The sequence below is a fragment of the Oncorhynchus mykiss genome, chromosome 28 (genome assembly GCF_057628025.1).
Source record: "Oncorhynchus mykiss isolate SJ-2025 chromosome 28, ASM5762802v1, whole genome shotgun sequence".
Taxonomy (NCBI): domain Eukaryota; kingdom Metazoa; phylum Chordata; class Actinopteri; order Salmoniformes; family Salmonidae; genus Oncorhynchus; species Oncorhynchus mykiss.
In genome coordinates this window covers 38,291,536-38,314,013 of record NC_143049.1, presented here as the reverse complement: position 1 = coordinate 38,314,013, position 22,478 = coordinate 38,291,536, and the positions used below count along the sequence as shown (strand labels likewise).

The 22,478-nt window shown below is 41.2% G+C and overlaps 1 protein-coding gene and 1 long non-coding RNA gene across 6 annotated transcripts in view; one reads left to right on the top strand and one right to left on the bottom strand.

Annotated features, from left to right (window-relative positions):
* The window catches only part of LOC149971176 (uncharacterized), a 160,073-nt gene extending 153,774 nt beyond the window's left edge, over window positions 1-6,299 (bottom strand). The window contains exon 1 of the long non-coding RNA XR_016492810.1: window positions 6,220-6,299. This is a non-coding gene — a long non-coding RNA (uncharacterized LOC149971176). The remainder of the gene's footprint in view (window positions 1-6,219) is intronic.
* impa1 (inositol monophosphatase 1) lies at window positions 2,280-21,173 on the top strand. Of its 5 annotated transcripts, none has more exons than XM_036965880.2 (10): window positions 2,280-2,624; window positions 9,221-9,358; window positions 13,134-13,238; window positions 13,596-13,729; window positions 15,172-15,276; window positions 15,458-15,503; window positions 16,019-16,127; window positions 17,368-17,476; window positions 19,318-19,469; window positions 20,735-21,165. In XM_036965880.2, the coding sequence occupies exons 3-10, from the start codon at window positions 13,176-13,178 to the stop codon at window positions 20,863-20,865; spliced, it is 849 nt and encodes a 282-aa protein (XP_036821775.2). In that variant the 5' UTR covers window positions 2,280-2,624; window positions 9,221-9,358; window positions 13,134-13,175; the 3' UTR covers window positions 20,866-21,165.
* The last annotated feature ends 1,305 nt before the right edge of the window (window positions 21,174-22,478 follow it).

Genomic DNA, 22,478 nt, shown 5'->3' with positions numbered 1-22,478 from the left:
CCCCTTGGCTGCTCTACAGATCATATCGTTATTATTCCCCCTGGCTGCTCTACAGATCATATCATTATTATGCCCCCTGGCTGCTCTACAGATCATATCGTTATTATGCCCCCTGGCTGCTCTACAGATCATATCGTTATTATGCCCCCTGGCTGCTCTACAGATCATATCGTTATTATGCCCCCTGGCTGCTCTACAGATCATATCGTTATTATGCCCCCTGGCTGCTCTACAGATCATATCGTTATTATGCCCCCTGGCTGCTCTACAGATCATATCGTTATTATGCCCCCTGGCTGCTCTACAGATCATATCGTTATTATGCCCCCTGGCTGCTCTACAGATCATATCGTTATTATGCCCCCTGGCTGCTCTACAGATCATATCGTTATTATGCCCCCTGGCTGCTCTACAGATCATATCGTTATTATGCCCCCTGGCTAATCTACAGATCATATCGTTATTATGCCCCCTGGCTGCTCTACAGATCATATCGTTATTATGCCCCCTGGCTGCTCTACAGATCATATCGTTATTATGCCCCCTGGCTGCTCTACAGATCATATCGTTATTATGCCCCCTGGCTGCTCTACAGATCATATCGTTATTATGCCCCCTGGCTGCTCTACAGATCATATCGTTATTATGCCCCCTGGCTGCTCTACAGATCATATCATTATTATGCCCCCTGGCTAATCTACAGATCATATCGTTATTATGCCCCCTGTCTGCTCTACAGATCATATCGTTATTATGCCCCCTGGCTGCTCTACAGATCATATAGTTATTATTATGCCCCCTGGCTGCTCTACAGATCATATCGTTATTATTATTCCCCCTGGCTGCTCTACAGATCATATCGTTATTATGCCCCCTGGCTGCTCTACAGATCATATCGTTATTATGCCCCCTGGCTGCTCTACAGATCATATCGTTATTATGCCCCCTGGCTGCTCTACAGATCATATCGTTATTATGCCCCCTGGCTGCTCTACAGATCATATCGTTATTATGCCCCTTGGCTGCTCTACAGATCATTGAGTTATTATTATGCCCCTTGGCTGCTCTACAGATCATATTGTTGAAAACATTCAAGTCACTTTGCATGCTGGAATTAGTTACAGTAAGAGATTAAACATTCAGTCACGTTCTCACACCATTTAACACTACTATCGTGTGGGTAGTTGTATTAAATGGTGGCATACATCAGACGGTATTGCTGTGACTGGAACACATTGGTAGATTGAACTGAATCAAACAACCCAGATCAAAGAATATGGTCTCCTGCTTCCATTCTCGGAATGACATCGACCACCACATGCCCACAAATAATCTAATCTTTGTGTTTTATTTTATATATGTATTTTATTTAATTTTCCCTGTTTAATGTCAACATTATGAATAAGTACAATCACATTCCTGAACTTTACATAACCCATCGCCTTTGTTCTACCTGAAACCTGTCAAATTCTGCCACGTAGTGGTGAATGTGCTAACTACATCCAATGGGATGTTGGCTATCAACAACAAGGCAACTCCTATGACTAATTGGGAATGGGACGCAAGCGTAGGATTGATCACCCTGTCGCTGGCCGCCTTTGGGGAGGGTGTATAGTGTGAAAGGCCGAAACAACATTAACTCTTGGAAGTGCTTGCACAAAGGATAGTAACATCTCATCCTGTGTTCTTGGAATCTGAATCTAGCATGGCAGTGAGATTTCAGGTGTGCAATTATTAGTCAAAACAGTTTAAACGTTTTGCAACTAAAACAAAAGTTTCTATAGGACAAATAAAGGTAGCTCCCGCCCAATTGTTCTTCTGTTTAAGAAACGTTTAGCAACAGCATTGGTGTGATGGATATGATATGGAACACTGCGTTTGCCTTGCGGCATTGCGTTGGAGAGGCAGTTGCACTGCGTTCTGCATACGTTGGATTTATCGAAGTTAAGCGTCAAAATGTATGCGTAGACGGCTTGACAGAAATGGTAGCGGAAGGTGAATGTTGAACATTTGTTGCACACATATCCAAATGATGCTGCGTCCGATTTTGCGTAAACACATACTATCGGTGTGATTAAGGCGTTTGTGTACAACATCCTGTTCTTGTTTTATTGTTGGCACTAAAAAAAATTACAAATAGACCATTCTGAGGGGCAATACAGTTATATTCTAAATATATTCGAGTCTGGCTAATTTATAGCCATATTCTAGCCAATACATTTCACGATATAGCCAATGTTGACTTTGCAGCTTGGCCATAGCGGCAAATGATATCGCTCAGTTGGGAACCGTTTTCAAGGAGCTATGTTCGGAAGTGTTACGCAACCGTTGTTCCCAGAAAACTTCCTGTGCGAATGTAAACCAACAGCTAAAGAACGTCTAAAAAAGAGCTACCTGCTAGAATTAGGCTAGTAATATGAGGACATTAAGGGCCATGTAGAGAGTAAAAAGCTTTGGACAATCATGTTCGCTGGTGGGGTGTTCCCGATTGACAGAAATTAAAAGTGTATAGATTTTCCCAAAGGATCAGCACAACGAGATGCATGGATACTTGCTGTAAAACGAGGTGGTTGGACGCCAGCGTCAAAAATACAAATGGGTATTTAGCGCAAACTTCATTATTGGTAAGTTTAACAAGTTAACATAACCTACAACAAAAAGTCAGGTAAACAACACTTTCCTGCAGATACCCAATCTCCTCCAACCTACCATCAAATGGACCAACAGCATGTGCAACAGGTCAAGTAAGTGTAAATATCATTTTAGTCAACATTCTGCCTCGTAGAGACTTTTTTTTTTTGACACTTATTTCAGGGTAAACATGGTAACAGTCTGACGTTTAGGCAAGCATCCGTCCGGAAGTGTCATGTAAAAAAATACTCAGAGCGTGAAATAGTTTCCATAGACACCCCTTTTCTATCGTACTGCAATCTCGTTAGCTAAATTGTCACTTGTATTTTCAATCTCCTGACCCATGCAGGTGATGCACAATATGTAAATAGACAAATGTAACCGAAGGCAGCTGACCAAAGCGTTTCCTCGCAATCAGCTGGAAGTGTTTGTGAAATTTGCCAGCTGATTGAGTGTGACAACATTCAGTCTGTTGTTCGGTTAGGCTCGGCCATATTATGCAAGTGTTTTGTCGTGTGCGAATTGTGTCATTATTGAAAATAAATGCGGAGATATACAGACCAGCAGAGGTGTGGATTCGAGTCACATGACTTGGACTTGAGTCAGACATGAGTCACAAATATGATGACTTGCAACTCGACTTCGACTTTAACATAAGGTGACCAGATTTCTGGAATGAGAACCGGGGACATTGCCAGTTCGGCGGTCAATATATAATTAAAATATCCAATGTTATTATCTAGGATTTTTTTTAAAAAAATGGACAATTCCGGTTTCATGTGTTTCGTCTTAACAGGCACATTGTGATAGAGAAAACAACTATACTACAGAAACACTATAGACAAGACAGAACTGTCCAATCTGAACAGCCATTCAGTGGTCCTGGTAGTCTGGGTAGAATAAGAACAGAAGAGAACATGAGCTAAATTGAAAAAAAGAGACAATAGTATATATGAAATACTTAACATAATAAAGAAATAAGATGCTGATGAGATTGGTAACTACATAATATACTTATACCAACCGAATCTGTATATTTCTCAGAATAATGTATTTTCTTCAGGATTGCTCTGTCTTTGGCCAGCTTCTCCATGAACTCCTGGCAGGGGAGGTTGAAGTTTGTCTTCACAATAAGAATGGACTTGATGGTAGGATCAGTGAACCTATTTCTTGCTGCTGTCCATATATTATTAGTTTGGGAGAATACTCTCTCGACTGGTGCATTACTTCCAGGTAAACACATGACAACAGACGCTAATCTAGCCAGGTTAGTGTGTGGGATGTCGTTCTCTTTGAAGTGGGTAACCACCGTGCTCCATCTCTGACTAAGAGGTGTCTCAGATGTTTTCCATTCTTCAAGCGATCCCCCCTTTATGGAACTCTTGCAGGCCAGTATCCTCGTCACACAATGCATCCTCATTGATGGTCACATTGGGGCATTTTTCCTGCAGTGTGCCTGCTGCCTTCTGGATCTCTTCACGCTGAGGTTGTCTTTTTAAAAGGAGACCATGTAAATATTTTAGATGATCTGTGTGCCTGCAAGTAGTTCACAGCCGTAGTGAAGAACGATTGGGATGTTTTGAGAAAGCTCTCTTTAGACATGTCTCCATTGTCCTCCAGCTCTCTCAGAAGTCCTCTGACCAAAACTGGAATGAAGTTGTCATCACGTCTTGCAGTCAATTTTGCCTCAACGTTTCTCAGAATAGCAGCGGACTCCACAACACAGTGGTCCTGGCCTCCAAGCATCTTGATCGTGTCACGGAATTCGTGTCAAGTTTCCATGGACAAAGGCCAGCCAAAGTTCAGTCAGTGGATCTTCGAACATTGTTCGCAAGGACAACAGGGCATTTGTCTTCAGAAATAAAAAAAGATTTCAATGGCACATTTTCAGCACTCTTTCTAGAACAGGGAGCATGGACATCCTGCGAACATGGCTGTGCCCTAAAATGTTATGGTTCTTCCTGGCCAACAAACTCACAAAAGTCCTTCAGTCGTTCTACTCTGACGGTAAAAAATATGAACATATCCAAATATCTTTGTGAGCAGGTACTCAACATCATATCCAAAGCTGTTCTGGCCGTGTTATGAATGACGTGGGCAGGACAACCTCAGCCAATCACCTCCCGCGGCAGAGCATTTTTAACTTTGGTATGGACATTGACCCTCCCCCAGCCTATTCAGTCCTCCAAAGAAGGTATTTGTGTTGTGGGCAGAGAATATTTTCCAGGTTACATTTTTTGGATGACCATCAGGACCTCAGCTGCAAGGTCCTCTGCTGTTTCTCCATTCAATTCAACAAAATCAAGCAGTTTTGTTTCCACAGATGTGTTGCCATCATATATCTTACAATATCTGACCACTATTGGCAGCAGCTTTACATGTCCATGATTGGACACATCAATGGCCAGGGACACAAATTCAACCTGGTCTAGGTCCTGTGTTAGCAATATGGGCAACTACTTTGGTAACACGTTACTCACTATGGCTTCACATTTTGTCCTAGCACATGTAAACGTTGGCTCATAAAGCTTCCGTGTCAGTTGTGCTGTGCAGTCCATAGATCTGTAACTATGATTGTGTCACATAGTGTGGTATGCAAAGACACCCCCCTGCACAGATAAACCATATTCTTCTTGGGAAGTCTCTACCTTCTTGAAGAATGTGGTGACAGAGGGCATACCAACACGGCCAATCAGAGAGGCTTCATGCTTTTTTCGTCTGCTGATGTTCTGCCGTTCTTCTCCGGCTGCCAATTGAAAGAGAGGAATTACAAAGGGTGCAGTGAACCATTCTATTGTCTTGACCTGAGCGTATAAATGGAAATTCTCTCATGTCTGTTATAAAAAGTGCATTTCCGTTTCTTGGAAAGAGTCATTGTGTCTGTTCTTCACTCTCCTTGTGTCACTCTACTTACTCTCTTCACTTTTTCTTCTCCTCCAATCTTTCTCCTCCTCTTTTCTTCCTGTCCTTCTCTTCACCTTTCCACCTCACTCTTCTACACTCTCCTTGCTTCACTATTTTTTACTCCTTTAATTTTTCCTTCTCCTTCCTCTCCAATCTGTGTTAATAAATAGCATACTATTAGATAAAATACTTTGGTTAATAGATTCTGATTGCTTGCCATTGTTTGCCTCATTTGTATTTATTTTTTCATAAACATTGTTTGGAAAAATGAATTGGCAGGCTCTGTCACCATATCTTGACCTTTCCTCTTCTATCTCCTTCACTCTTCTTCCTATCCAGTCTTCCTCCTCTCCACTGCTAATGTTATCCATGAACATTTCTCAATGTATTTCCACACTACTTATAATGCCAAACCATTAAAATTGTTATCTACAAAAAATATTCTCAGAATTAATTGCGTTAATTTAATAGAATCATATTTTCAAAATAGCCCGTCCACTGCATGTTTACATGTGAACGTTTTTTAACCTAGCTACCATAACAGTAGCTAGCTAACTTAGTCTACATAGCTAACATTAGCTAGCATAGCCCATTTAAAACCTTATAGAACAGATCCATCTATCTATATGATAAATTGTGACATTATAACACCACTAGCTAGTATCTCAAACGATTGTAACTTACGTGGCTTGAAAAGACATTTGTGGTAATGTTGTGGATTCGCTTGCTTCTGGCCCGAGTTTTCCACAGCAGTTTTCTCTAAAACTATCGCGAGCAAGTAGTTAGTAGAAGAAGAAGAGTGAATGAAGCTGCTATAGCGAGCAGCCCCCTCTGCTGGACGAAATGAAGCGCGTTCACTAGTTGCAGACGAAATGTCAAAAAGTTCTGTTACAGTCCGTAGAAACTTGTCAAACGATGTATGGAATCAACCTTTAGAATGTTTTTAACATAAATCTTCAATAATATTCCAACTGGAGAATTCCTTTGTCTTCAGAAAAGCAAAATAACGGGAGATACCTCTCATGTGAAATGCGCGTGACCAGCGCGTGACGGCTGGCAGACCTCTGACTCATTCCCCTCTCATTCAGCCTCCCTTCATAGTAGAAGCATCAAACAAGTTTCTAGAGATGGTTGACATCTAGTGGAAGCCTTGGGAAGTGCAACATGAACAATCTCCCACTGCATCTTCAATAGGGGCTGAGTTGAATATCGACCAACCTCAGATTTCCCACTTCCAGGTTGGTTTTTGCCTGCCATATGAGTTCTGTTATACTCACAGACATCATTCAAACAGTTTTAGAAACGTCAGTGGTTTTTATCCAAATATACTAATCATATGCATATATTAGCAACTGGGACTGAGGAGCAGGCAGTTTACTCTGGGCACCTTATTCATCCAAGCTACTCAATACTTCCCCCCCAGCCATAAGAAGTTTTAACACCAATGACTCGTGACTTGACTTGGACTTAAGCCTTATGACTCGACACCCTCCCCAAGCCCAAATATGAAAAATGATGCTCTTAAAAAGTGTGCAGCGCATAAACTCTTCATTTAACGGATTACAGTTTGAATCGGACAGCAGCCAATCAAATTGTGCCAGCTGAGAAAAAGTTGTGCGTGCGTGTCAGTGCAGAGGAACATCGGCGGGTGAGTTCAGATGGAGCCCTTGGAAAGATGATACCCCAAATGATAAATATATAAATAAAAAATGTTGGATATAAAGACGACGCTGTATCAACAACAAAAATGGATTGCAACCTGCAAAACATGCGAGAAGAAAATAAGAGGAAGGCGCAACAATTTCCAACTTTGTTCGACATTTTGAAGCTGCTGTTCTGATTGGTGTTAGTAATGATTAATGATACCTGTATTACCAGACCTGGCCATGGGGGGGGGGGCAGGGTGTCTCTACTGCTGTTCTCGGCAGTGAGGACCCACCATCGGCAGTGAGGACCCACCATCGGCAGTGAGGACCCACCATCGGCAGTGAGGACCCACCATCGGCAGTGAGGACCCACCATCGGCAGTGAGGACCCACCATCGGCAGTGAGGACCCACCATCGGCAGTGAGGACCCACCATCGGCAGTGAGGACCCACCATCGGCAGTGAGGACCCACCATCGGCAGTGAGGACCCACCATCGGCAGTGAGGACCCACCATCGGCAGTGAGGACCCACCAGGCAGTGAGGACCCACCATCGGCAGTGAGGACCCACCATCGGCAGTGAGGACCCACCATCGGCAGTGAGGACCCACCATCGGCAGTGAGGACCCACCATCGGCAGTGAGGACCCACCATCGGCAGTGAGGACCCACCATCGGCAGTGAGGACCCACCATCGGCAGTGAGGACCCACCATTGGCAGTGAGGACCCACCATCGGCAGTGAGGACCCACTAGGCAGTATGTAGCCTAAATCCTGCCTGATGTTACTGCTGTTCCTAAAACCATTGACATACGTTAGCCTACTGTAACCACACAAAGAGAGTGTATGTGTAACGGCTGTTGGTGGAAGAAGGTGAGGACCAAGGTGCAGCGTGGTATCTGTTCATCCTTCTATTAATGGAACTGAACACTGATTAACAAAACAACAACGAGAACAACCGAAACAGTTTTGTCTGGTGCAGACACAAAAACAGAAAGCAACTACCCACAAAAACACAGTGGGAAAAAGTTACCTAAGTATGGCTCTCAATCAGAGACAATAACAGACAGCTGCCTCTGATTGAGAACCACACCCGTGCAAACAACAAAGAAATACAAAACATAGAAAATGAACATGGAATGCCCACCCTAGTCCCACCCTGGCCTAACCAAAATAGAGAAGCCTCTCTATAGAGAGCCTCTCTATGGCCAGGGCGTGACAGTGTGTGTGTTAAGGTTGGGCGATTGTGTACAAACCTACATCGCCCGATGGCGCCCCATAGAGATTCTCGATAGTCGATCACTATTGGACTGTCTTTCTCATGGCTACCCATGTATTTCCATGGAAATATAAAATGTATATGGAAAGTAATAAATATAGAGATTTTTTTTAAGCATTCATGATTTGCGTAAATGTAATATACTAACTATTACTCTTGTTAAAAATATGAAATGGTATTACATTTGGTGAAGAGCACATTATGACTTGTTTAGGACTCGAAACACAACGTTTAGGACTTGATACTTGAGATGGTCTTGACTCGGACTTGGGACTTGACTTGGGACTTGTAAAACAATGACTTGGTCCCACTTCTCCAGACCATAATTCACTGTAGTAATCATTCACCTTTGGTCTCTAGACTGAGTTTGGGATCATCTACAGCCATGTGGAGGACAAACTCTACTGTGCTCAGAAGGGCAAAGGGGCTTTCCTAAACGGTGTGCCTCTATTTATTTTATCTTTATTTAACTAGGCAAGTCAGACACTACGTTGCAATTTAGACAGTTATAAGTTCCCAATTGTGCCATTTTTCAACCCAATAATACCGGTCTGATTTTCAAAGGGCTCAGCATACATTACAGACAATTTTTTTTAAATGAAACATGCAGGTAAGGTAGTAGGAACTCAGGTGTGTGCAGAAACGCATAGCGCTATATAACACTGTTAGCCATATCTTTTGGACATCAATGTCAGTTGTGAAGATGTTCAGAAGTCTCCATGTTGTATCCACTGAAGTGTTACTCCTCTTCATACCATCAGGCACTGAGTTTGACATGATGTCAAGGAAGGTTATTGCAGCGAGCAGCTCGGCCGTAGCCAATCAAAACGCGCCAATCAAAACGCGCAAGTGGTCCAGGCCTTCCCCTGTACCCATGACAACGAGGATCCTAAAGCCAAGTAAGTACGCCTGTGCCTAGCAACGGGACACAGCGTTCAAAACGGGACATTAGGCACGGCACAGCGTTCTCCTTGTTTAGCCATTTGAACAATGAACCGCCATTGCTTTGGAGAGGTACGTCTTCGTGAAATAAAGACCAATTTAATTGAATACACAAATGTGTGGATTCTCATCGTTGAGGTTATGCTCCCACCTACTGTTTGTGTGTTCTACCTACATGTCTTTTACCATTGACATAGTGAAACGAAATGGTTATAATAATGATGCGCAATTCAGTTAAATCTCCATTACATTTATACAGTAATGCCATATAATGTCAATCCCATATTGGTCAAATAAAATCACAGAATGGTTTTGGGTACAGTAAAAATCTGCTATCATATTCAGGTAGATTTAAAAATAAAAAATCTGAATAAACAGACACTGTTATAACGTTTAGGCTACACATTGAATTCTCATCTTGGTTTTCTTTTTGGTGAGGCCACCATTTCATTTAATGAATGCCTTGATGCCTGCCTATATCAGATGGATGCCGATTCTGGTATCATTACATAAGACAGAGGGTTAATTAAGGCATAAAAAAAATGAAAGTAGGGTGGTTGGTCAGGGTGGATGGATGGGCGTATAATGCAAACGTCTAGTAACCTTTTGCCTGTTCAAATCTCCACATGGACAACTTGAACATTTTAGCTAATTAGCAACTACTTACGACCTTTTAGCTACTTTAAAATGACTTAGCATGTTAGCTAACGCTTAACCCTAACCTTAAACTCTAACCCCAACCCCTAGCCTAGCTAATGTTAACCACCTATCTAACATTAGCCACCTAGCTAACATTAGCGTTAGCCACCTAGCTAAAATTAGCAACAACCAAGTGCAATCGGAAACGTACAGTATACATTCAACCATCAAGCCTGGCTAATATTTCAAAACAAGTATTTTCTTTATGCCAGGCAAGCCCATCAAGACATTCAAATCTGGAGGACCCCTTTCCTCAGCGTAAGAGATGCAGTATTTGAGCCAATAGGGTCAGTTACTGCAGCCACAACATTGAAACAGAATCCTACTTTAACCAATGACCAGCCAGCATTGGAAAGCATGGACGGTTTCGCAAGTTGGAACTGCATGGAGTGAAATGCCTTTAAAAGCCTCATTGCCACCTGTCCAGAGCACTAAGCTATGAATTGTATCCCACCAAACAGTGATTGACAATCATCTTGAAATGTAGAAAGCATTGTCCCCTGTTATCACAAGTTGAAATATTGACTTTGCCATGTTATTACATCTTGATTTCAATATTTAAATATTTCTCATGATCATGTGATTTGGTAAAGGGGTTATTTGGGCATTAAAAAAAACTAGGAGGAACAAGGCACTCTTCATATAACTAAAATGCCTTTAGAGCATGTTCAATGGAACAAAGATTGAAAAACTATTGACGTGTTTCGACATAGGCCATCGTGGGAACTAGTGGGAATTTGTTATAAACATTTTATTTTCCCAAATAAGAGATATGATTATGGATATGATAAAATAAATACAACTGCTTCAAATGCGCTCCTACTCTCCATTGTGATAGTGAGAGAGGTGTCAATGTGTTCAAACAGCTGAACTGTGAATAGCATTGTGGTTTCCTCCTCTAAACTTGTGACCTATAGCTTTACCTTAACCTTTTGTGATGTAAGTTTATTATGGATAATGGATGGTGATTATGGATAATGGAGGTGGATAATGGAGGGGCCTTATGGATCATGGAGGGGGATTGTGGATAATGGAGGTGGATATCGGAGGGGATTATGGATAATGTAGGGGGATTGTGGATAATGGGGGTTATGGGTAATGGAGGGGGTTATGGATAATGGAGGGGGATTATGGATAATGGATCACCCGTGGAACTCCGTTTAGGGATACTATACCGAAGCATTGAATGCTGTCATACCTTGTAACTTACATAAAATGCTTACATAGAATGCTTACATATAATGCTTACAGGGTCCTTTTGCAATTTGGGTGAACTATCCCTTGAACTATTAAAATGGTGGAAGCCCTCAATGGCAATGCCCATGCTACAAGGGGTTATATACATCTAGAGTACCTATTTCTATGGCATCAAATAACTGCTACAGTTCCTACTTTTCAGTAAAGTGTTAGAAATTACTCAAATTGAGACTGTTTGTATTATTGGGTTGTTCATATCAACCTGACTGAGGATTGCCTGTAAAACGTTTTTAAAATACACTGAACACGCGGTTTGTTGATGTCAACGTTGTGAACAGAGTCCATCATGTTGGTGGTGTGGTTATGGTATAAACAGGCATAAACTACGGACAACGAATACAATTGTATTTTAACGATGGCAATTTGAACGCACAGAAATACAGTAACGAGATCCTGAGGCCCATTGTCGCGCCATTCACCCGCCACCATAACCTCGTGTTTCAGCATGATAATGCACAGCCCCATGTCGCAAGGATCTGTACACAATTCCTGGAAGCTGAAAATGTCCCCGTTCTTCCATGACCTGCGTACTCACCAGACATGTCACTCTTTGAGCATATTTGAGATGCTCTGGATCGATGTGTACTACAACGTGTTCCGGCCAATATCCAGCAACTTCGCATAGCTTGAAGAGGAGCCGGACAACATTCCCCAGGCCACAATCAACAGCCTGATCAACTCTATGCGAAGGAGATGTGTCGCGCTGCGTAAGGCAAATGGTTTGTCACACCAGATACTGACTGGTTTTGTGATTCACGCACCTACCTTTTCTTTTCTTTTTTTTCAAATGTATCTGTATCCTTTTTATTTTATTTTTTTAAACGTCTGTGACCAACTGATGCATATCTGCATTCCCAGTCATGTGAAATCCATAGAATATGGCGTAATGCATTTATTTCAATTGACTGATTTCCCTTTATGAACTACTGTAACTCAGTTAAATCTTTGAAATTGTTACATGTTGCGTTTAAAAGTTTTGTTCAGTATTGCTAATGGCGTGCAATGGCGCAACACTGGCCAGTAAGCGGCAGCACATACCCGTTATTCGTCTTGTTGGGCAAAATAGCCAAGAAGAAGACGATTCTATGCGGAAGTAAAAAAAATAAAAATTGTTCTATGCGGAAGTGGTGGCTTATTGACTTTTCCCAACTCGATCTACTATCGGTGAGATTTTAGTCTCTTTTTTTCTCGATCATTCGTATGCTAGTTACAGTCCCTTATTTCCTATTCTGTGCACAGACTAGCTCGATAACGTGTTGTGTGTTACATTTTAAGATGGAATGGTTATAAATCCTCGCATATAGCTCGAGAACTGTTAGGCTAAACCAATCTCGGATCAGTACTGTTTTTTAAATGGATAAACAATACTTTATCTGAAAACATTTGCAATGCAAACAGTTTTATTATAGAATATCGCTATTTGTTTTAATTAAATTATTATACCATAATTTGTCAATGTACTTTCACATTCTTCCCATCAGTATAGGAGCAATCAGTCGTTCTTCCCTCTAGGGTTGCTATTTTTACAAAGGTCATGCTCTTGGAAAATGGAAATTACAGGAGGATTTGCCTCAGGTTTCATAAAGCTCTTATTCTGATGGAATTGACAGCATTTTCAGCTCCATTGCTACAAGCACATACTGGACCCAGTATTGGGGTAGCTAGTTTATTTGCACATTTTTCCAACATAACCATAGTATGATCGCTAAACTTTGAGGTGTTATTTTATCAATGTTTTATGTATTAAGTAAAACCTTTTCACTGTCTGTTCCACAGCATCCTTTTAAGGACATAGTTCTTACATCAAGGCACCATACCATGACTGACCTTTGGCAGAATGCCATGGACCATGCTGTGGCTCTGGCCAGGAAAGCAGGCTCGGTGAGTGTCTCTGTCTGTCTGTCTGTCTTTGTCTGTTTTTGTGTCTGTCTTTCCTTTCTGTCTGTTTTTGTGTTTGTCTGACTGTCTCTGTCTGACTGAGTTTGTGTCTGAATTTGTGTCCTGTCTGTCTGTCTTTGTGTTTGACTGTCTCTGTCTGACTGTCTCTGTCTGACTGAGTTTGTGTCTGAATTTGTGTCCTGTCTGTCTGACTGACTGACTGACTGACTGACTGACGGACTGACTGACTTTGTGTCTGTCAGAGCGTGTGGTGGGGCTGCTTGTCTTGTGGTTTTCTTCACTGACCTTTTGGCTTCAGACAGAAGTTCCAGTATTCAACCGTGTATCTATCTGCTGCAGCTTGTAAGGGATGCAGTACAGAATGACATGAAGGTTATGTTGAAGAGTTCTTCTGTGGACCTGGTGACTAAAACTGACCAAAAGGTGGAGCAACTCATTATAGACTCTGTGAAGGAGAAATTCCCCACGCACAGGTACAATAACTTACTGTGGCTTTGCTTATATAAAGACATATCCTGAGACACACACACACACACACACACACACAGGCACACTTCTTATAGCCCAAGAAAAGGAGAAGGATTTTTACAGGTATATTACAGAACCTCCCGATCAGTATCTGTTGGTGTTCAATCAGACATTATAAAGGTGATATTATACATGGTGTTTCTAGAGGATGCAGACATTATAAAGGTGGATGCAGATGGGGCAGCAGAGTAGCCTGGTGGTTTGAGCGTTGGACTAGTAACCGAAAGGTTGCAAGTTCGAATCCCCGAGCTGACAAGGTACAAATCTGTCGTTCTGCCCCTGAACAGGCTGTTCCTAGGCCGTCATTGAAAATAAGAATTTGTTCTTAACTGACTTGCCTAGTTAAATAAAGGTAAATAAAATTTAAAAAATGATGCCGACATTATAAAGGTGTTTCTAGATGATGCAGACATTATAAAGGTGTTTATAGATGATGCAGACATTATAAAGGTATAAATAATAGATGATGCAGACATAGATGATGCAGACATTATAAAGGTGTTTATAGATGATGCAGACATTATAAAGGTGTTTATAGATGATGCAGACATTATAAAGGTATAAATAATAGATGATGCAGACAAATATGATGCAGACATTATAAAGGTGTTTGGTGTTTCTAGATGATGCAGACATTATAAAGGTGTTTATAGATGATGCAGACATAGATGATGCAGACATTATAAAGGTGTTTCTAGATGATGCAGACATTATAAAGGTGTTTCTAGATGATGCAGACATTATAAAGGTGTTTCTAGATGATGCAGACATTATAAAGGTGTTTATAGATGATGCAGACATTATAAAGGTGTTTCTAGATGATGCAGACATTATAAAGGTGTTTCTAGATGATGCAGACATTATAAATGTGTTTGGTGTTTCTAAATGATGCAGACATTATAAAGGTGTTTCTAGATGATGCAGACATTATAAAGGTGTTTCTAGATGATGCAGACATTAGAAAGGTGTTTCTAGATGATGCAGACATTAGAAAGGTGTTTCTAGATGATGCAGACATTATAAAGGTGTTTCTAAATGATGCAGACATTATAAAGGTGTTTGGTGTTTCTAAATGATGCAGACTATATGGACTTTAATGGCGATAGTTTAGTAGGTCGTTTTACGGAGAGGGGGCGATCTAGACTTGTCCAATAAGAAAACATTGTGCTACGGAAAATGAAAATGAGCATTTCAGATTGTCCCTCTCTGTTGCAGTCTGTTTCCTTTAGTGCCTTAATGATGTTGCACGCAGAGAGAGAGAGCTGAAAACACAGGCGAAGCCGCCTCTGGCTTTACATAGAAACAAATGGAGGTCGACTGGGTTGTTCTTTTCCTGTGTGCGTTTAAGCAGCTTTGTGAACATGACCTTGTTCTCCTTGTGTTGCAGTTTCATAGGCGAGGAGTCGGTGGCTGCTGGAGAGCCCTGTGTTCTAACTGACAACCCAACCTGGATTGTCGACCCGGTAGACGGAACCACTAACTTTGTCCACGGGTAATTTATTAAATTATTGTTATTTTCTCAAATAAAATGTGGTAATCGTTTTGTGTCGATTTAAAATATCTTATCAAAAACCTGATTTCCATGTAATCCTGTCATTATGTAGCATGCACATTTGCTCATCTTACCGTAGCACTGGTTACACCGTCTTTCTGAAATCCATGGCTTCCAACAGATATCCATTTGTTGCCGTGTCTATTGGCTTTGCAGTCGACAGAAAGGCAAGTTTTCCTATTAATCATTCAGAGTTTTTCTGAGCCTAGAGAACTCGAGACATTTCATTGTTCATTCTTCATTTTAAAATTGCAAAGTTTTGCACCTACAAGAGTTAAATCTGCAACATAATTGTTGCAGTTGAGTGAGTGTCTCTGTCTGTCTGTCTGTGTCTGTCTTTGTCTGTTTTTGTGTTTGTCTTTCCTTTCTGTCTGTTTTTGTGTTTGTCTGACTGTCTCTGTCTTTTACAGCATTCTGTGTTTCATAAATTAGATTTTTTTTTTAAATGGTCAACTGACCGGGAAGATCATCTATGTTTAAACCAGTATAATGTATATTCATCACCAGTCATTAAAGGGGCTGTAAAAGTCTAAAATTTTATTGAATTTAGATTTCTCTTTTTGGTTTTTGGAATTGTGGTCGATTGTGTACCCTAACCTCTTTCACTGTGTATAGGGGGGTAGTGAATCCCTGTTCAGATTGCCACCGCAACAGACATTCATTCCTCTCTTGTTTCTCTCAGCTGGAGTTTGGAGTGGTGTACAGCTGCATAGAAGACAAGATGTACACAGCCAGGAAAGGGAAGGGGGCCTTCTGCAATGGACAGATCCTTAATGTGTCAGACCAGAAAGGTTCAGTAGTTAGTTCAACCAGTGCATCTATAGTGCTGTATAATACTAGTATTACTATGTCTCTCTGAGTTCACTACTATTCATATTTTACTTTACTATAGACCAGTGTTTCCCAATCTTTTATTAGGTGAGAAGCCACATATTTACATTTCCTTACTCCGTTTGAGTCCAGATTTACATTGTAGCGCTGCATTTAAACTAGTATTTCATTTTTGTTAAAATAAGTATTACAATTCATAAGCATTACAATTCATGAGCATTACAATTCATGAGCATTACAATTCACGAGCATCACAATTCATGAGCATTACAATTCACGAGCATTACAATTCATGAGCATTACAATTCACGAGCATCACAATTCATGAGCATTACAATTCACGAGCATTACAATTCATGAGCATTACAATTCACGAGCATCACAATTCATGAGCATTACAATTCACGAGCATTACAATTCATGAGCATTACAATTCACGAGCATCACAATTCATGAGCATTACAATTCACGAGCATTACAATTCATGAGCATTACAATTCATGAGCATTACAATTCACGAGCATTACAATTCATGAGCATTACAATTCATGAGCATTACAATTCATGAGCATTACAATTCATGAGCATTACAATTCATGAGCATTACAATTCATGAGCATTACAATTCATGAGCATTACAATTCATGAGCATTACAATTCATGAGCATTACAATTCACGAGCATTACAATTCATGAGCATTACAATTCACGAGCATTACAATTCATGAGCATTACAATTCATGAGCATTACAATTCATGAGCATTACAATTCATGAGCATTGCAATTCACAAGCATTGCAATTCACGAGCATCACAATTCACAAGCATTACAATTCACGAGCATTACAATTCACGAGCATTACAATTCATGAGCATTACAATTCATGAGCATTACAATTCATGAGCATTACAATTCACAAGCATTGCAATTCACGAGCATCACAATTCACAAGCATTACAATTCACGAGCATTACAATTCACGAGCATTACAATTCACAAGCATTACAATTCACGAGCATTTGCAACATCTTTAGTACTTAACACAAATTTGTAATCCTTTATACACATCATCATTCAGTTCTGACCTACTTCCCTCCTCACACTCCCCTGCTAACCTTCCCTCCCTGTCTCTCTTACCCTGTCTATCCAAAAAACCTGAAATAGGAATGTCACTGAAGTGCTGAACTTTCTCATTACAGAAATCAGCCAGTCTATCATTGCTACTGAGTTTGGTTCCAACAGAGACACAGAGGTGGTTGACAAAATCTTCTCCAGCATGAGGAAGATCCTGTGTTTACCCATCCACGGGTAAGAATGCCCTGGCCACGTTTAGAATTATATCCACGGGTAAGAATGCCCTGGCCACGTTTAGAATGTCATCCACGGGTAAGAATGCCCTGGCCACATTTAGAATTACATCCACGGGTAAGAATGCCCTGGCCACGTTTAGAATTACATCCACGGGTAAGAATGCCCTGGCCACGTTTAGAATTATATCCACGGGTAAGAATGCCCTGGCCACGTTTAGAATGTCATCCACGGGTAAGAATGCCCTGGCCACATTTAGAATTACATCCACGGGTAAGAATGCCCTGGCCACGTTTAGAATTACATCCACGGGTAAGAATGCCCTGGCCACGTTTAGAATTATATCCACGGGTAAGATTGCCCTGGCCACGTTTAGAATGTCATCCACGGGTAAGAATGCCCTGGCCACGTTTAGAATTATATCCACGGGTAAGAATGCCCTGGCCACGTTTAGAATGTCGTCCACGGGTAAGAATGCCCTGGCCACGTTTAGAATGTTATCCACGGGTAAGAATGCCCTGGCCACGTTTAGAATGTCATCCACGGGTAAGAATGCCCTGGCCACGTTTAGAATGTTATCCACAGGTAAGAATGCCCTGGCCACGTTTAGAATGTCATCCACGGGTAAGAATGCCCTGGCCACGTTTAGAATTATATCCACGGGTAAGAATGCCCTGGCCACGTTTAGAATTATATCCACGGGTAAGAATGCCCTGGCCACGTTTAGAATGTTATCCACGGGTAAGAATGCCCTGGCCACGTTTAGAATTATATCCACGGGTAAGAATGCCCTGGCCACGTTTAGAATTATATCCACGGGTAAGAATGCCCTGGCCACGTTTAGAATTATATCCACGGGTAAGAATGCCCTGGCCACGTTTAGAATGTCATCCATGGGTAAGAATGCCCTGGCCACGTTTAGAATGTCATCCACGGGTAAGAATGCCCTGGCCACGTTTAGAATGTCATCCACGGGTAAGAATGCCCTGGCCACGTTTAGAATGTTATCCACGAGTAAGAATGCCCTGGCCACGTTTAGAATGTTATCCACGAGTAAGAATGCCCTGGCCACGTTTAGAATGTCATCCACGGGTAAGAATGCCCTGGCCACGTTTAGAATTATATCCACGGGTAAGAATGCCCTGGCCACGTTTAGAATTATATCCACGGGTAAGAATGCCCTGGCCACGTTTAGAATTATATCCACGGGTAAGAATGCCCTGGCCACGTTTAGAATGTCGTCCACGGGTAAGAATGCCCTGGCCACGTTTAGAATGTCATCCACGGGTAAGAATGCCCTGGCCACATTTAGAATTACATCCACGGGTAAGAATGCCCTGGCCACGTTTAGAATGTCATCCACGGGTAAGAATGCCCTGGCCACGTTTAGAATGTCATCCACGGGTAAGAATGCCCTGGCCACGTTTAGAATGTCATCCACGGGTAAGAATGCCCTGGCCACGTTCCCAAATGGCATACTTCCATACTACTTATTAGACATTGCGTGGAGGCCATGTATTTAAATGTTTTCTTGAAAGACTAGGATGGCATACTACATTAGCTGAGAAATGAGTATGGGACCACTCTGCATACTATTCAGGAAGTTTTTTTCACATTTGGTATCCCAGAACTTATCCTATTGCTAGCGGGAAAACCTTCGTACCATCAGATAAGACTCTGCTTTGTGTGGGTAACTTGATGACATTAACCCTAACTCTGACGCTGGAAAAGCTTTGTGCAAGCAATAGTCTTGTCCAATAAGAAATGCCAGTTTTAGTTGTCTGTTGTAAAACATTTTGTTATGGTAATGAACACAACCTCTCTCTGTCCCATCTTCCTAGGATTCGAGGTGTGGGCACAGCGGCCACAAACATGTGTCTGGTGGCGTCGGGCTGCGTGGAGGCCTACTACGAGATAGGGATTCACTGCTGGGACATCGCTGCCGGGGCCATCATAGTCACAGAGGCAGGGGGCGTCCTCATGGATGTAGATGGTACGTCACTGTATATCCCAGATAGCACATAGACCTCCGCCCCACATTTGGCTCCTGAGTGGCGCAGGCGGTCTAAGACACTGCATCTCAGTGCTAGAGGCGTCACTACAGACCCTGGTTCAGCGGTCTAAGACACTGCATCTCAGTGCTAGAGGCGTCACTACAGACCCTGGTTCAGCGGTCTAAGACACTGCATCTCAGTGCTAGAGGCGTCACTACAGACCCTGGTTCAGCGGTCTAAGACACTGCATCTCAGTGCTAGAGGCGTCACTACAGACCCTGGTTCGATTCCAGGCTGTATCACATCCGGCCGTGATTGGAAGTCCCATAGGGCGGTGCGCAATTTGCCCAGCATCGTCCGGGTTAGGGTTTGGCCAGTGTAGGCCGTCATTGTAAATAAGAATGTGTTTTTAACTGACTTGCCTAATTAAATAAAGGTTACATATTTTTTTTTAAACATAGGCACCATGAACACATTATTTGTTACTTTTATATTTTTTATATATTCTTTTTACTTCTCTATTATTTACTTAACAATCATTTTTCTTAAAACTACATGGTTGGTTAAGGGCTTGTAAGTAAAGCATTTCACTGTAAAGTGCATGTGGCAAATACAATTCTGATTCTGATACCTTGGGAAGATGCAGTGGTGACATCAGAACGAATGGCTACTTTCTATGTTGTGCAGATCTACGTTGCCAGGCAACGACGTTCTATTATGATGTCGCGGCAGCGTCCTCTTCACAATGTGTAAAACGCCTCTCCCTACTACATATTCCCAGCCCATTTTGATGCGTCGGCCAAATGGGTGTTGCGTGTTCACTCGTAAAAATGGGTGGTACCGTGTGGCTCTAACAACGTCCAAGGTTGTGGGTTCAATTCCTGCAGGGATGAAACGCGCATACACTTACTGTACTGTGTGTCGCTTTGTATGGAAGTATCTGCTAAGTGGTACTAATCACAGTATATAGTACTATTATGCACAATAGCACTCAAGATCCAATCACAGATCAGCATAGACTTCAATTAATCCTCAATAACAATTGATTACCCAGATGCTGAGATTTGATCAGTTTGTAAAAACGACAGTATTTTTGTTGCTGTTGTAATTTAGCAGTTGTATTTTCATTAACAATTAATTAATGAACAATTCCTGCAGGGAATACTTTAACTAGTTTTACTTTCGTTATCAATAGTTAATAAGATATAACTTTCTTTACAGCTATAAAAAATAATATTACAACATGAATTGTTCATTTTTCTAGGTGGACCATTGGATCTCATGTCCAGAAGGGTTGTTGCTGCAAATAACAAGATAATCGCTGAGAGGATTGTCAATGAGATTGACGCGTTTACCCCTCTGCGAGATGATGCGTCTACAGAGACAGAAGACTGAACAAAGAAAAATGGCTATGTTTTAAGTCATATTCTTAGGGATAAAAAAAATGTGTTTTGTAAGCTTGTTTTATTTTTTTTTCCCAAAAGATATCACTGTTCTTGAACAATTCTGGTCATTTAAAACCAAACTTTTTGTCCTAGCATTTTGTGTTTTATACGTTTTTAAGTAGTTCATTTTGAAATATTATAATTGTTTTATGTCAACTGACCAGGAAGATAATTTATGTTTTAAGACATAGATCAGTACTGTATATGTATCTTCAGTCATGTATGTACAAAAATAAATATATATATTTTATTTTATTGAGTTTAGATTTTTCCTTGGTTTTTGAAGTGTACAACATAGTGAACTGATGAGTAAAGAAATGGTCCCACGTTGCTCAGTTGGTAGAGCACGGCGCCTACGACGCCAGGGTTGTGGATTCGATTCCTAAAAGTATGATAATGTCTGGACTCACTACTTACTTACTTGTAAGTCGCTCTGGATAAGAGCATCAGCTAAATGACTGAAATGTTAAAACTCAGTCAATTCAAGGTTTAATGCAGCTGAAAAAGGGTCTCTTATCCAGGAGTGTGAAAGGTCCGGATAGAACTATGTCCACTTAATGTTGCACCCTACTGGTTTGCATTTTCATTTGAAATGCGCTGTTAAATTATATTAATTTAGTTCTGCACTTACTTAAAGCCTACAGTTTTATATATATATTTTTTTAATTACTTTTTAAAATCATGAATGAGCTTTCATGATGTCTTTATGTTAAGTCTCCCTTTATAGCCACGTTTTATACCTGGTACTGGACTGTGTCCACATCCTGTTTGTGACCACATTTGTAGACGGATGTAGATGATTAAAAGACACGTTGTGATCAGATCCTCCGAAGGTGGTCGGACACGCGTTGTGTCTGGATATCTTACAAGTGAGGACGGATCTGGACAGCGAAACCATTTAAATCGTCGTTATTCCCACCTCTTTTGTTTTTGAACAAGTGGCACCATTGACTTATTGACATTAATATGTGTCTTAAAATAATATGAACTTAATTTTTTTAGGGAATATCTGTCAAGTAATTTGAATACAGGTAGGGACTATGGAAATCTGGTCACACTGCAGACACAGTGGATGGATGAGAGACACACTTTAATAACGTGTGAGCGCAATCATAATATGGACAAGTTCAGGAACAAGGACGCATGTTAGCGCCAGGTGTCAACAGCTTGCTCAGTTACCTGGGGGTGGCAAGTAGCCTAATGGTTAGATCGTTGGCCCAGTAACCGAAAGATTGCTGGATCAAATCACCGAGTTGACATGGTAAAAATCTGTTGTTCTGCCCCCTGAACAAGGCAGTTAACCCACTGTTCCCTGGTAGACTGTCATTGTAAATAATAATTTGTTCTTAACTGACTTGCCTAGTTAAATTAAGGTTACATTATATATATATATATATATATATATATATATATATAAAAGAGCAGCAGCTAGCAACTCAGCTCCTCAAAGGCCAACATGTTCTTATGTTCCCAGTCGGCTGTAGACTGTTTATGGCCTTATGTCTTTATTAGTACAGTTGTTATTTTGGAAAACTACAAACTCTGTTTCTCATTGGACAAGAC